The following is a 13893-nucleotide window of genomic DNA, read 5'->3' on the forward strand; positions in this document are numbered from 1 at the left end:
ACACAACTTCAATATTCACCCATCAGCTGATGATTGATGCTGGTTACGCTGCAAATAACTGTTTGTGTACCCGTGCATTAAATAACAAAGAGCGGTGGATGGTTCGACCTAGTCTTGTATAATGTAATCATAAAAATGCCCTTGATAAAGCTTGAAAAAGTTCATATAAATATAACTGGAGAACGTTGATCTCCTCATCAAACACAATTCATTACTAGTATCAGTCACCTGACGTGAGGATACCGTTAACCACAACAAACAGCCATGAAATTTGCCGTAAGTTCTTCTGAATTTATTTTTCTCAGACTTAAAATAAAGAATAGTGTTCCACGAAAGTAATTTTTTTTTCTCGCGAAAAAAGTGTGATTTTTTCGGTGTCGCGTTCTGAACTAAAATTTAAGAACCAAGTGTTAGACCATAACAAATATTTTGGATTTTACAAAGTTTCAAGTTAGCTGATTTTCGAAATATATCCCTGAGAAATTAAAAAATCATGTGCTCGCAGTTCGTGTTCGGTCGAAATAGTTTTGGCGCCTCGTTTGTGGCTAAGTGAAATTATGTGAGGGAAAATAGAAATTCGTTGTGCATATTTTAAATCTAACTTCAACTAAAAATAACACAATATAGTTAAAACAACCCTTTCCCTTTTTATGTTATTAATCAAGTAACCAACCTCAGTGGTGTAGTGGTTAACTAGAGTTTGATAATTCGAGTCCAAGTCAAGTCATAAAATTTATCTAGTTGTGATAATTGAGAAACGATATTTGTGACAAGCATTTGAGTATGCTTAACACACTTAAAAATTCCTCCTCCTTATTAATCAAGTAAAACATTTTATCACACACTTGTACTCAAAGAAATATAAAGAAGCACTTATTATCAAATATGTTTATATTAGACATCCTAGGTTATAAAGTTATGAGATAGGTAACTACAAAACTTATTACCTTTATATGATACAATGATACAGGAACGTGTATCCATTGTATCATATAAAGGTAATAAGTTTTGTAGTTACCTATCTCATAACTTTATAAAGAAGCACTTTTGGCGCGAACGACACAAGAACTAAGCGACCGACGCAAATGAGAATGTTAAAGTGACCAAAACCGCAAAATAGAAAATAAAAAAAGCCCTTTTATCCAATTCCAATTTTTAATTTGCTTCAACCTAAAATTTTAAATTAACGGAATTTCACTATCCAATATTTTCACTATTATTATTTTAACATTTATATCATGGGTACTTTAAATTCGGTCCTAAACTTTTTGCTGCACGTTAAATTTCTACCCACTGAAACTTTGAATGTTCTAAGCATTTTTCCTCTGCTTTAACCATTTAAGAGCACATGTACATTGAACTTGGACCTATATTTGTACATAAACATTTACGCTTAAACATTTACGGTGATGAACGGCTTCATTCATCAAACATCTTTGCCTAAACATACTTAAAATCCGTGCGTGTTTTGTTGTAATAAGAATCAAATGCATTAGTATTAGGATCCATAGTACAATGTGTGCACTAATAATAATTTTATTGAGCTTTTAAATGGTGAACTTGTAACTTAAATATTCATAAGCACTCAAAATATGTGTACAACCTCCTGTCTTAAAGGACTATCCTATATGGCGGGAACGATTATACGAAACGAAGTCCATTATACGAAAAAAAGACTGTTGACAGGAGTTAAAATGTTCGTGTTATTTTAGATATTGATTGAGTTGAGATTGTACTTGGTTTATAATATTTTTAGTCAGCTCTCATGGCATAGTGGTCACTGCACTCGCCTTGCACGCGGGAGACCCGGGTTCAATTCCCGGCGGGGTCAAGAAATTTATATCAAGCAAATGATTGACTCCGTGACTGGATGTTGCGGGGCCCACTCAGCCTCGTGAGGAAAATGAGTAGCTATGACATATAAATGCACATAGTGACCGGTGCCAGCATAATAGGTAAACATTGGATATTAGGATTATTGAGATATTGGGAAAAATCCTACAATACTGCAGTGAACACCAAAGTTGTGATATAATAACACAAAGAAACTGCATTTACATTTTTTACATATGTATAATATTTTTACCTAAATAACTTACAGGAATTATTTCAAATTCCAATCCTCTACAAATACGAGTACTTAATCTACTGAATTTACCCAAACAGATCTGCAAATTGTCATCGATTTGTTTTTGAAATTAGTTCTAAATATTAATCTAAATGTTGTGTTTTGTGTTACAGGTAGCTTTCGTTGCCATCCTGGCCTGTGCCTACGCTTCCCCAAGCGGTTATGGTGGCTATGGTGCCTATGGCCATTACCCATATGGTGGACCAGCTTACGCTGGAGCTTACGTCCATGACCCACCTGCACCAATCACTGTTCTGCCAAACGGATTCTTAGCTGATACCCCAGAAGTTGCCCACGCTAAGGCTGCCCACTTGTCTGAGAAGGCTAAGGTTGCTTCCAAGGGTGGATACGGCTACTCTGGTGCAGGTTACGGTCCAGCCCCATACGCCTATGCTGCTCCAGCTTACGCCCCAGCTGCCTACGCTCCAGCCGCATATGCTGCCCCAGCCAAGTATGGGTCTTACGGTGGCCCATACGCTGGAGCTTATGCCAAGGGTTACGCTTACGAACCAGCCCACATCACCGTCCTGCCCAACGGATACTTGGCTGACACCCCCGAAGTTGCCCACTCCAAGGCTGCCCATGAAGTTGCCAAGGGTTACGTTGCTGCCGCTGCTGCTGCCAACCCAGACTACGACAGGCAATCTCCATTACGAGTAAGTCTGTATGAGATCGTGACAAAATATGAGTACAAACCCCAAGGGTTAGATACCCGCGTAGTGTAAGAGAATCATGGCTATCATGTTATTTAGTTACTTTGAATTCTTCAAAGAATTTAAACCACTTTAATTCTTGCTCTGGAAAAAGTCACACATAGGCATTCCGAATGGAAAAAAAACAACATCAGAGAATCAATGAGCCAATATTTCAAAATTATTGGTTGAAGGGAGAGGAGCGTCAAAGCGGGAGAAGTTTCTGAGACAGAGATATTCTTTTGTCATCCAAATCGGTAAGTAGCTATATCAGTTTCCAGTATACATGAAAGTGTACAGTGATGTGTATTGATTGATGATTTGTGTTCAGGTTAATATTTGAACTTGCTAGGGAATCTACCCAAGCGTCCCAAATTTGCCTCTTGCCCAAGGGTCTACAACGGAATCAGGGTACCATATTTGCTTCATTCCCCAAGGGTCTACAAGAGAATATGCGTCCCATATTTGCTTCTTTTTTAAGAAACTGTGTGATATCACCTGGCTGGTTTCCGCCATCCCTTGATAGGTCGGGTAGTTCCAGTCATGAGTTAACATGCACTGAATCTGTTTATTGAAATTCAGATAAAACATTGAACATATTTTAGCAGGACAATTACGATTATAAAGATGTCCAATTGGTGCAGTTTCGACAGCACTTTAAGGGGTCGTGTGGCAGGGACTGGATCTACTACCGGCACAGAATCGAAAATCCAATATGACAAGATTACAGGAAGGTGTGTGTGTGTGTGTGTGTGTGTATGTGTGTGTGTGTGTGAGAGAGAGAGAGAGAGAGAGAGAGAGAGAGAGAGAGAGAGAGAGAGAGAGAGAGAGAGAGTTCAAGTCTACAGGATGAGACCTCAGTTTTCAAAATCATTAGAGCATTAGACCGATAAAGTACACTATTCCCCAAAGGATCCATGCTGAGGAAAAACAGACCATTTACCGGAGCGTGAGTTTGTTGGATGACGCAATAGGTTTACCCCTCCGCAGGCAGGCCGAGTGGACAGCATTATGCTGTCCAAGTTTGTCCGGCGACCGTGACGTTTGTGGAGGGCCTGAGACAAATCACTGTACACTAGCAGGTAAAAAGGGTCCAGGCAAGGTTAGGGCCTTCATGAATAAAATCCTTCAATTAGATTTATGAATAATTTGTCCGACCCTCAGTTCGGAGTACTTTTCCAGACTGGTCATTGACTTGGTAATAAAATGAGTTCCTCATATGCAATGAACAAAAATTCAATCGACAAAGATTACATAGCAAATTTCGCGTTTTTTTTTCTTCCAAAAAGGGTGGACCCCTTGGGTCACCCCTCCATTTTCATGGCGGAAAGACAAGCTGCCCTTGACGAAGCTCGAGTATAAATAGGAATGTTGGAACCCCTAAATCAACACACAATTCATTACCAGTATCAGTCACCGTACGTGAGGATACCAGAAACACACAACAAACCCACCATGCAATTCGCCGTAAGTTATTCAAGTTCTTTTAAATTAGTTATCTGTGAACAACTATTAGTTTTGTGTAAACTATTTTAAGTTTAACGTACTCCTAAGTTTTTCTTTATTTCAACTTAAGTTCATTTTTTTTTTTTTTTTTTTTTTTTAAGACTTCAAGTAAAAAGTTAAACCCTAAAAAAAGTCCAAAGTGTTTTGTTTGATTTTGTATGATCGATTTTTCAAGCTCCCTGATTTCGTTGTGATTTTTTGAGGAAAACGTAGGATTGAATTAAAATCGGATTACTATGAAATTTAAGGGCCAAAATAATACATTTCATTAATATCTGTTAATACTGTTGACTAGATAAAATTTGTAACCCAATAGTGAACTAGTGTATGCTGGATTTTTTTAACGACTTCTAAAAATTCGTATATCCAAGTGAATTTTCGTTGATTTTAAAGTAATATTTAATGGCTTCAACAATTTTCAATCTTTCTTTTCTCGTATATCCAAAATAGAAGTTACCTTTTCCAGGCAGTAAAATTTCATGTGATATTGTGATAGTAAGAAGCATAGGAGTAAACAAAATTTGGATTCATTGTTTAATAAAAGAAAAATATTATAGTCAACCTTACATGAGTTGTTAGATAATTTTCATTTTGTAACACTAAAAAGTTCTGCAATATTTGCGCAAAATGATTAGTTTTCAGATAAAAAGTTTCAGCTATATCTCGATACCTATCAGAAGTTTAACAACAGATAAATGTACAAGAAGCACTCTTAAATTTCCATAAAACAAAGTATCCGATAACTAAGAAATTATAGCAAAGAGGTCGATATTAAAAATTGAATTTTCCGTTTTTTGTTACAGGTAGTTTTCGCCGCCACCCTGGCCTGTGCCTTCGCTGCCCCAAGCGCCTACAGTGCCTACGCCCCATACGCTTACAGTGCCTACGCCCCATACGCCTATGGTGCTTACCCAGCATACGCCGGAGCTTACGCCGCCCCAGCCCCAGTTACCGTCCTGCCAAGCGGATTCTTAGCCGACACCCCAGAAGTTGCCCAAGCTAAGGCCGCTCACTTGTCCGAGAAGGCTAAGGTTGCTGCCAAGGCTGCCTACGCTGCCCCAGCCCCATACGCCTACGCTGCCCCAGCTTACGCTCCATACGCCTATGCTGCCCCATACGCTGCTCCATACGCTGGATCTTACGCTTACGGCGCTGCCCCAGTCACCGTCCTCCCAAGCGGATACTTGGCTGACACCCCAGAAGTTGCCAACGCCAAGGCTGCCCACTTCGCCGAGAAAGCTAAGTCTGCTGCTGCCGCCGCTGCCAACCCAGACTACGAAAGCTACGCCTATGCCCCAGCCCCATACGCCTACGCCGCCCCAAAATACTACTACTAAGATCTCCTCAGCAACAACAACATCCTTAATGTGATATTCATCCCTCAGGAATCCAATGAATCTCATGGATACAATCAGGTTCAATGCAATTTCTCCTCAAGATAGTGCATTGTACTAGTCAAGCATTTAGATGTAAATATGCATGACATCGACACTTCATAAGTGTTGATTTCTATACCTTTCCTCTGTCCAGACTAATGCAAGTGTAAAATAAATGTGTTTTTTTTTATGTACATCAAATCCTACATTATTGTTTTTCTGAAGTTTCCTCTATTTATCCTACCATTTTTGACAGACACAGACTAGCAAGCAGAAAAGTCTATCAAGAATCAGGCTACGAAATTTGGTTTAAAAATATTTAAGCCATCTCGAGTTATCGAGTAACAAACATTCGCTGAAATGCATGTATGTCTATTTGTCCCGAGATACCCTCAAGACCAATCTTAAAGGAGTTTAAGTAAGTTCAAAGGATACAATTTTCACTGAGGTTCCATGATGTCACTCCAGTATACATAGACTGTGAAAGGTATTGTCAAAGGTTACGAATTCAGCGGGATGATTGTGGACTATTTTGGAGCAATTAATTTTCATTGGCCTTTGATTTCATTGCACTCTTTGGACCTCGTACTCTGAATAAGTTAAGTAGAATCTTCAGCTCCAGAAGCAGTCGAAGTCTTTTTTTCTTACGAGACATAGAATTGTCACTTTGATGTCTTCGTGCTCATTACTCTTCTTCGCCTGAAAGAAGACTGGAATTCCGGTGTATTAATAAAGATGAGATAAAAAGTGCCTCACCACTAAAATTTGTCACTATGTACATTTTTCACAAAAACCTCCTCATAATAGTAAAATTTTTACTCTGTTGAAATCTTTTTCTTCGCCTTTTCCCATGTTTAGATCGGGTCGGGAGGGGTCCAGACGGGGTAAATAATTTAAACAAACAAAGAAAAATATAATAATAACTTACCTTTACAGATCCTCGTTTCAACATCAGCTCTACAGGTGTGACAGATAATGCCAAAACTTGAACTTTTTGTCTACGCCATTTTAAAGATATTCAAGACTATAATAAATATTAATAAAAAAAGATATTCAAGAGTTTTCATTCATTATAATATGTATAGCCAAAAATGAAAAGGGAACTTTTTTTAAACCAAAGCTAAAATCTGGACACTTTAGAAAGTCACATTTATTCCAGTAAATTTCCTAGTTTTTCACCTTTTAGGAGATTAGTAAAAAAATCAATTGATTTTGTTCTATATTTAAAAAGAATACTCTCAACTTAATCCTTTAATTAATATTGACTTTAATCGATGAAGAATTCTTCATTACTTCTGCCGGCTCATTATTTATCTCACTTACAAATAAGATCAAGAACATAATTTCTTCATTCTCGAATAAGTATCTATCTCAGAAGCCGAATAAACAGAAACAGAAGGAAAGAAAACGGGAAAGACCTGTTCAAGAATGTGGGGATTTATGGAATACATATGTAATCTATTTAATGAATTTTCCATAGAACCCACAATTTCATATCACGCGGGGCAAGGGCGAAAAATTTTTGATGCGAGGAGGAAAAGTGTACCAACCTCAGTGGTGCAGTTGTTAACGCGTTGGACTTTGGATCTGGAGATTGATGGTTCGAGTCCAAGTCAAGTCATAAAAGTTATCTAGGTGTAATAATCGGGGAACGATATTTTTGACAAGCATTGAAGTATGCTTAGCACAATTTAAAATTCCTATATCTGGGAATCACACGGATCTTGCCTTAGGCCTTAGGCAATGATTCGACTGTTTTCCACACACTCTCAGGCATCTCTCTTGAAAGAAGGTCATATAATAATTTGAATTTTATTGAAAAAGTTTTATTTGAACATTTTGGTCCCTGAATAGCTCCTAGTCATAACTAAAACCCTGAATAGGTTTTTTGGGTACATTGCATCGGTGCAAATTTTGAGGAAAGTTGTCATGATATTTGGATTCCATTGAAGGAGATTTATTCGAAGATTTTGGTCCCTGAATAGCTCATATCACAACCAAAACCCTGAATGGGTTATTTTTCGGTAGGTGCATCGCGCATCGGTGCAAATTTGGGGAAGTTGTCAACAGAGTACGCGCCGTACACGGTCACAACACAACCACATCATGATGGAAGATTTATGAAATATGACTTTAACAATCAAAAATCTCACCCGATCCTTATCTTATAAGGGTGTGTAAACAAAGTCGACGGCCGTCCATCAATATCGATCGACGGCAGGTCGACTATGTTTGGACACAAGTAAGGAAAGTAATTCCTAGTATTGGATAAGGAAAATAAACAGAAAAGTTCAATATTTCCTATCAATAAAACGGTTTGTTGAAACAGTGAAGTGAATCTAAAATCATATTTAATATTATGAAATTAAAATGCACGACCATTCAATACGTAAGATGGGTGGATCTATAAACAACCCTACTGAGGAGGAAACGTTAAATCGCCCTTGATAAAGCTCAGCGGAGCAGGTATAAATGTAGATCACCTCATCAAACACAATTCATTACCAGTATCAGTCACCATACGTGAGGGTACCAGAACCTAAACCACAACAAACCAACATGCAGTTCTTCGTAAGTTCTACAATTTTTTTCACTTTTTAATTCAAGAAAGTTGAGTGATTTTCTTGTGAATAGTAACCAAAGATTTCTGATTTTGTTCATTTGTTTTTCTTAAAACATCAAATCGAATACTGACTAGAGTGTGGAAAGAGTACAACAAATTTTTTTCAATAATTACCTCACAAGTAAAATACCCCATACTAGTAAATAAATTATTGTCATAATTTTATAATGTTCTTAGAGGGAGCCCTAAATGTTGTGTTTTGTGTTACAGGTAGCTTTCGTCGCCACCCTGGCCTGTGCCTTCGCTTCCCCTAGCGGCTATGGTTACGCCCCACACGGCGGTTACTATGGTGGATACGCCTCATACGCATATGCTCCTGTAGGCTACGCCAAAGCTTACGCTTACGATCCACCAGCACCAATTGTCGTCAAGTCCGACGGATTCTTAGCCGACACTCCAGATGTTGCCCACGCTAAGGCCGCTCACTTGACCGCCAAGGCTGAGGTTGCTGCCAAGGCTGCCGCCTACGCTCCAGCCCCATACGCCTACGCTGCTCCAGCTTACGCCCCATACGCTTACGCTGCCCCAGCTTACGCTCCAGTTGCCTACGCTGCCCCAGCCAAATATGTTGCCCCATACTCTGCTGCTTACGTAGCCCCATACGCCGCTCCATATGCTGCCCCATACGCCAAGGCTTACGCCGGAGCTTACGCTTACGGACCAGCCCACATCACCGTCCTGCCCAACGGATACTTGGCTGACACCCCAGAAGTTGCCCACTCCAAGGCTGCCCATGAAGTTGCCAAGGGTTACGTTGCTGCCGCTGCTGCTGCCAACCCAGACTACGACAGCCACTCTTACAAATACGCCTATGCCCCAGCCCCATACGTATACGCCGCCCCAAAATACTACGGCGCTCACCATTAAGAACCCGTCGACAATCATTATAAGCTTAGTGTGATATTCCAAAGAATCCCATGAGTACAAAACGGGTCCAATGCAATTTATGAAGAAAGTGTATTGTTCAAGTCATTGTAAAGATGCGTGACACTCTACACCAAGTGTTTACTCATCCTAGTCTTTCTCTGACAAAATGTAAAATAAAATGTCCTATAATTTTTTCTATATAAAACGAAATCATTTCTTTTCTTTATAAAACGAAATTTCTAAATTGAAAGTTCGAGGTTGCAAGACATAACTTGAGTTATAAGTCTTTCACAAGACAAAAAGGCCATTTCCATCAAGAGACACTATGTCTCTGATATGTATGTTTTGTTTACCATAAGGTTGCATTTTCTGCTAGCTGGAGGATAGAAAAAATGTTACACATTCCACTTTGAATTGGAAAAGGAAGAAAATTCGAATTATTCAAACCAAAACCAAACAAAATGCAATATTTTGTTTAAAAAAAAAACCTATTAAAAAAAAAAAAAAAAAAAAAAAAAAAAAAAAATAAATTTTTTAATCTTTAAAAAAAAAAAAAAAAAAAAAAAAAAAAAAAAAAAAAACAAACTTAATGATTTTAACCTTGAAGATCAATAGCAACTAATCGAGACGAAGAAATTTACAAAAAAAATGGGGGGGGGGATCCACACCACGTTATGTAATATCCGGATTTTAAATATTCCAATTATAATATTTATTTTCAACATTTCATAGTAAACATTCCACAGACGAGACAATCAAAAAAACTCGATCTCTTTAAATTTCTTCCACTCAGGAGACAATCAAAACACTCGATCTTGGAAAATTTATCCTGGTAAATTCCAGATCTGACAAAAACTCTTCGATATTGTTTACAGAATGAGTTTGGGTTGGGTTCGAGTGGATAAGGTACACCTTCAGGTCTTTTGACGAACTTTTTCGCAAATCGAAATGTTTATCCCTTCATGTGAGTTTATCACCGTTAGTTGTAAAAGAAACTTCCCGCGTTATAAAACGAAAATGGCAAGAGATAAAAGGTTGATTAGAGTTACGATAGCCGAGTTACGGCGAACTTTTTACTGTGGCGGCCATTCTAGATAAATGGCGTACTCCTGATGCCACAAATGCATTTTACCAGGAAAATACTCGATGAAATAGGTACATAATAAGTATGATCATATTTCACTAACTCACTAACAAATGAAAGAAATTTTCTTATTAGATTTTGGAAGTCCCGTCTGCGGGAGGCCCGTATGGACTGCAAACGGTCTCACCTATTTCGCTGAAATTTGGCACAAATCTTAATCATCTTGAGAACGATTACTACACGAATTTCAAGCTGGATGGGACCTTTCTATGGTGAGTCATAAGGAACTATTTCCTCAGAGAGTTTCACAGTTCAAAGAACCACCAGTCCCCCTCCTAGTCGGAGTTCTTTGTATGAAATTCATTAGAGAAATAGAAATTACTTCAATTACTCATACTCCAATCAGTTTTCCGTTCATTGTGTAGGAGTTGTTTGCAGCAAAAGGAAACTTGCACCTGGCCATAACTGAAGCTAGCTGCTGACTAATTGAAGTGGATTGTCCAGCAATGTTCAATCTCTTTCATAAAGCCATCTCCTTATCGGGCATTTACCTACGGAACCATTTACAGGATGTTTCATCAGGTGTGGGAAAAACAAAGATTTTTAATGTTGTTCCACAAATCAACGGCCTCTTTGCAGAACACTCTAATAGTAGTAAGAGTTAGGGCTAAAAAAGTCAGAAATAACTTTTAAAGAGACACCTAGCCAGGAAAACCTCGAGCATACCTTGAAAATGTACAAAACTGAAATTTGGAATTTGGACATAGATGGATTTTTCTTTTTTAAGAGGTTTGACAGAGGGAACTGTAACTGCTATGATCTTATCGTCCCGAAATCGAAGAGAGAAGGAAGACAGGATAGGAGAAAGCCAGCCGTTTCGAGAACGAACATTATCCCATCAGGATATAATCCGCCCCGGGCGGGAATCGAACCCGCGGCCTAGCGCTTACAAGGCAGACGCACTTCCAACTAAGCTAACTAGGCTGGCGACATAGATGGAAACTGAGGTATCTAGGGTTGGGATCTACAATCTCAAATCGGAGTAATCTGTAAGCACGATATCTCTAAGCACGATCGGAATTTGGTAATCTCTAAGCACGATCGCAAACAAAACCCGAACAGTCTCCAAGCATCAGATTAACTAACAAGAGTCCATAGAGCCGCCAGGAACCCGGGCGTCTTGGGCATTTTCAACTCATAGTCTCATACACTTGACCACGAAGTGAAATGGGAACAACCAAAACATAAACACACAATTCATGTCATCTAAAGAACTAAATTTCATGAAATAATTTTACTCACAGTCCTAACTATAGAGCTTTCCCACGCATACATACACCCTGTAGAAAATTGAGAAAAAACCTCTTTTTTTCTCCAATTTCATAATAGTAGGGGTGGAATTAAAACAACCCTAGTATAGCAAGGAGGAAACAAAAACCTGGCCTTGACAAAGCTTTGGTTTGGAAAGATATAAATATAAAATGCTGACCTCATCAAAAATAATTCACTACCAGTATCAGTCACCGTACGTGAGGATACCAGAATCCATAATCCACACACACAACCACCATGCAATTCTTCGTAAGTTCTTAATTAAAACTAAAATTAGTGCTTTTATTTTTAGACCATTTTCCAAGTGCTCAAATAATGGAGATGCCAATTTTCTAGATTTCTAGTGATTTGTGAACTTTTATGTGATTTAATTTTCAATACGCTTTATCTAAATTACCAACCTCAGTGGTGTAGTGGTTAGGACAGTGTAGTTCGGATCAAGACGTTGGTGGTTATGATCCGAGCTCAGAAAAAAAAAAAAAAACATTTGTGATGAGCAGTCATGCACAGTTATAAAGTCCTAATTTTAATTTCAAATGGGAGTTCTCTACAATTTTTCCTTTGATTCGCTCTACTTTTGTTAAAATTTTGCATTGCCATTGTCAGTACATTCTATTAGGAAAAGAAGAGTGGTCAAATACTTTCGATTTTTGATAGCTAATTAGCTATGTATCTTTTAGAAATTTTACCAGATTTGGAGATAATTATAATGTGATTTTTTTGTTTTATGTTATTTATTTTTTATTTGTTTGTTTTGTGTTACAGATAGCTTTTGTCGCCACCCTGGCCTGTGCCTTGGCTGCTCCAAGCGCCTACGGTCCAAGCTCTTACGCTGTTCCAGCAAAGTATGAGGCTCCAGTATCCTATGTCTCTGGAGTCAAATATGAAACCCCCGTATCCTACGTCTCTTCTTATGTCTCCAAGTACGAAGTGCCAGCAGTCTATGCTGCCCCAGCCAAATACCAAGTACCAGCGGTCTATTCTGCCCCAGCGGTGTATGCTACCCCAGTAAAGTATGAAGCCGCCCCAGTCTCCTATGTCTCTTCATACTCTGCTCCAGCCGTCTACGTTGCCCCAGCCAAGTATGCTGCTCCAGCTGCTGTCTATGCTGCCCCAGTTAAGTACGAAGTACCAGCCAAATACGAAGTACCAGCTGTCTATGCTGCCTCAGCCAAATACGAAGTTCCAACTGTCTATGCTGCCCCAGCTAAATATGCTGCTCCAGCTGCTGTCTATGCTGCCCCAGCAAAATACGAAGTCCCAGCTGTCTATTCTGCCCCAGCCGTGTACGCTGCTCCAGTAAAGTATGAAGCCGCCCCAGTCTCCTATGTCTCTTCATACTCTGCCCCAGCTAAATATGTAAGCCCATACTCTGCTGCATACGCTGCCCCATACTCTTACGCCAAGGGATACGCTTACGAACAAGCCCAAATCACCGTTCTGCCCAACGGATACTTGGCTGACACCCCAGAAGTTGCCCACGCCAAGGCTGCCCATGAAGTTGCCAAGAGCTACGTTGCTGCCGCTGCTGCTGCCAACCCAGACTACGACAGCGAAGAGTACAAATACGCTTACGCCCCAAAGAGCTACGGATACGCTGCCCCATACGGCTATGAGGTCTCCAAAAGCTACGACTCTCACTACTGAGATGGTCAAATTGACAGAATTGTATTCCTTCCTATTCTCAAGTCCTGAAGGTAGTGTACAAGCTAAAGGGCAATGTAAATACTCAGGACACACCTCTTTAGTCTGTAACAAGTGTTACTTTCTTCCTATACTCGATACAAATGTAAAATAAAATGTATTTATTTTGTATGTAAAACAAACTAAATGCTGTCTTGTTAATATTTTAACCTCAGCAAGCGCTTACGGCTTACACAATTTCACGAATTCTTAGCTTAGGCGAATTTAGGTCTATAGTTTCTTGGAGTACATCATCCGTTATTGGGTTGAAAGCTCATAATTTAGAGGTTTGACGCAAAAAAGACTTATAGGCCATAAGAGTTATGTAGGTTATTAGTCGTTTTTGCATCAAGCAGCTCAGTTTAAGCCACTAATGCTCATCGACATGACATAAAAGGCTTGTCACTTACGGCGGAAAAAGAGCAACGTAAGATAATTTGGTCTTACCGTTCAGCAATTTCTTTATCCTACGATTCACGATAGCTCAAGATCTTACCTGAAATCAAAGGAAAAATTACATTGATTAAGGAATGATCTTTAAAAGTTTCAACCATAGTTATTTTAAGTAAACATCAGGTTACAGAGAATGGTGGATTTAGGAA

At 39.1% G+C, this 13893-nt stretch overlaps 2 protein-coding genes across 2 annotated transcripts; both read left to right on the forward strand.

Moving 5' to 3' along the window:
* The first annotated feature begins 167 nt into the window (after nucleotides 1-167).
* Nucleotides 168-9402, forward strand: LOC103514031 (adhesive plaque matrix protein-like). The gene is made up of 8 exons (XM_017446050.2): nucleotides 168-276; nucleotides 2242-2849; nucleotides 3152-3274; nucleotides 3811-3902; nucleotides 4187-4287; nucleotides 5130-5660; nucleotides 8181-8273; nucleotides 8536-9402. The coding sequence occupies exons 1-8, from the start codon at nucleotides 265-267 to the stop codon at nucleotides 9190-9192; spliced, it is 2217 nt and encodes a 738-aa protein (XP_017301539.2). The 5' UTR covers nucleotides 168-264; the 3' UTR covers nucleotides 9193-9402.
* Nucleotides 9403-11764: 2362 nt separating this feature from the next.
* LOC113469420 (cuticle protein 16.5-like) lies at nucleotides 11765-13438 on the forward strand. The gene is made up of 2 exons (XM_026827085.1): nucleotides 11765-11857; nucleotides 12374-13438. Exons 1-2 carry the CDS (start codon nucleotides 11846-11848, stop codon nucleotides 13253-13255), a joined length of 894 nt encoding a protein of 297 aa, XP_026682886.1. The 5' UTR covers nucleotides 11765-11845; the 3' UTR covers nucleotides 13256-13438.
* Nucleotides 13439-13893: the final 455 nt, after the last annotated feature.

This window comes from Diaphorina citri, unplaced genomic scaffold (assembly GCF_000475195.1).
Source record: "Diaphorina citri unplaced genomic scaffold, Diaci psyllid genome assembly version 1.1 scaffold1071, whole genome shotgun sequence".
Taxonomy (NCBI): Eukaryota; Metazoa; Arthropoda; class Insecta; order Hemiptera; family Psyllidae; genus Diaphorina; species Diaphorina citri.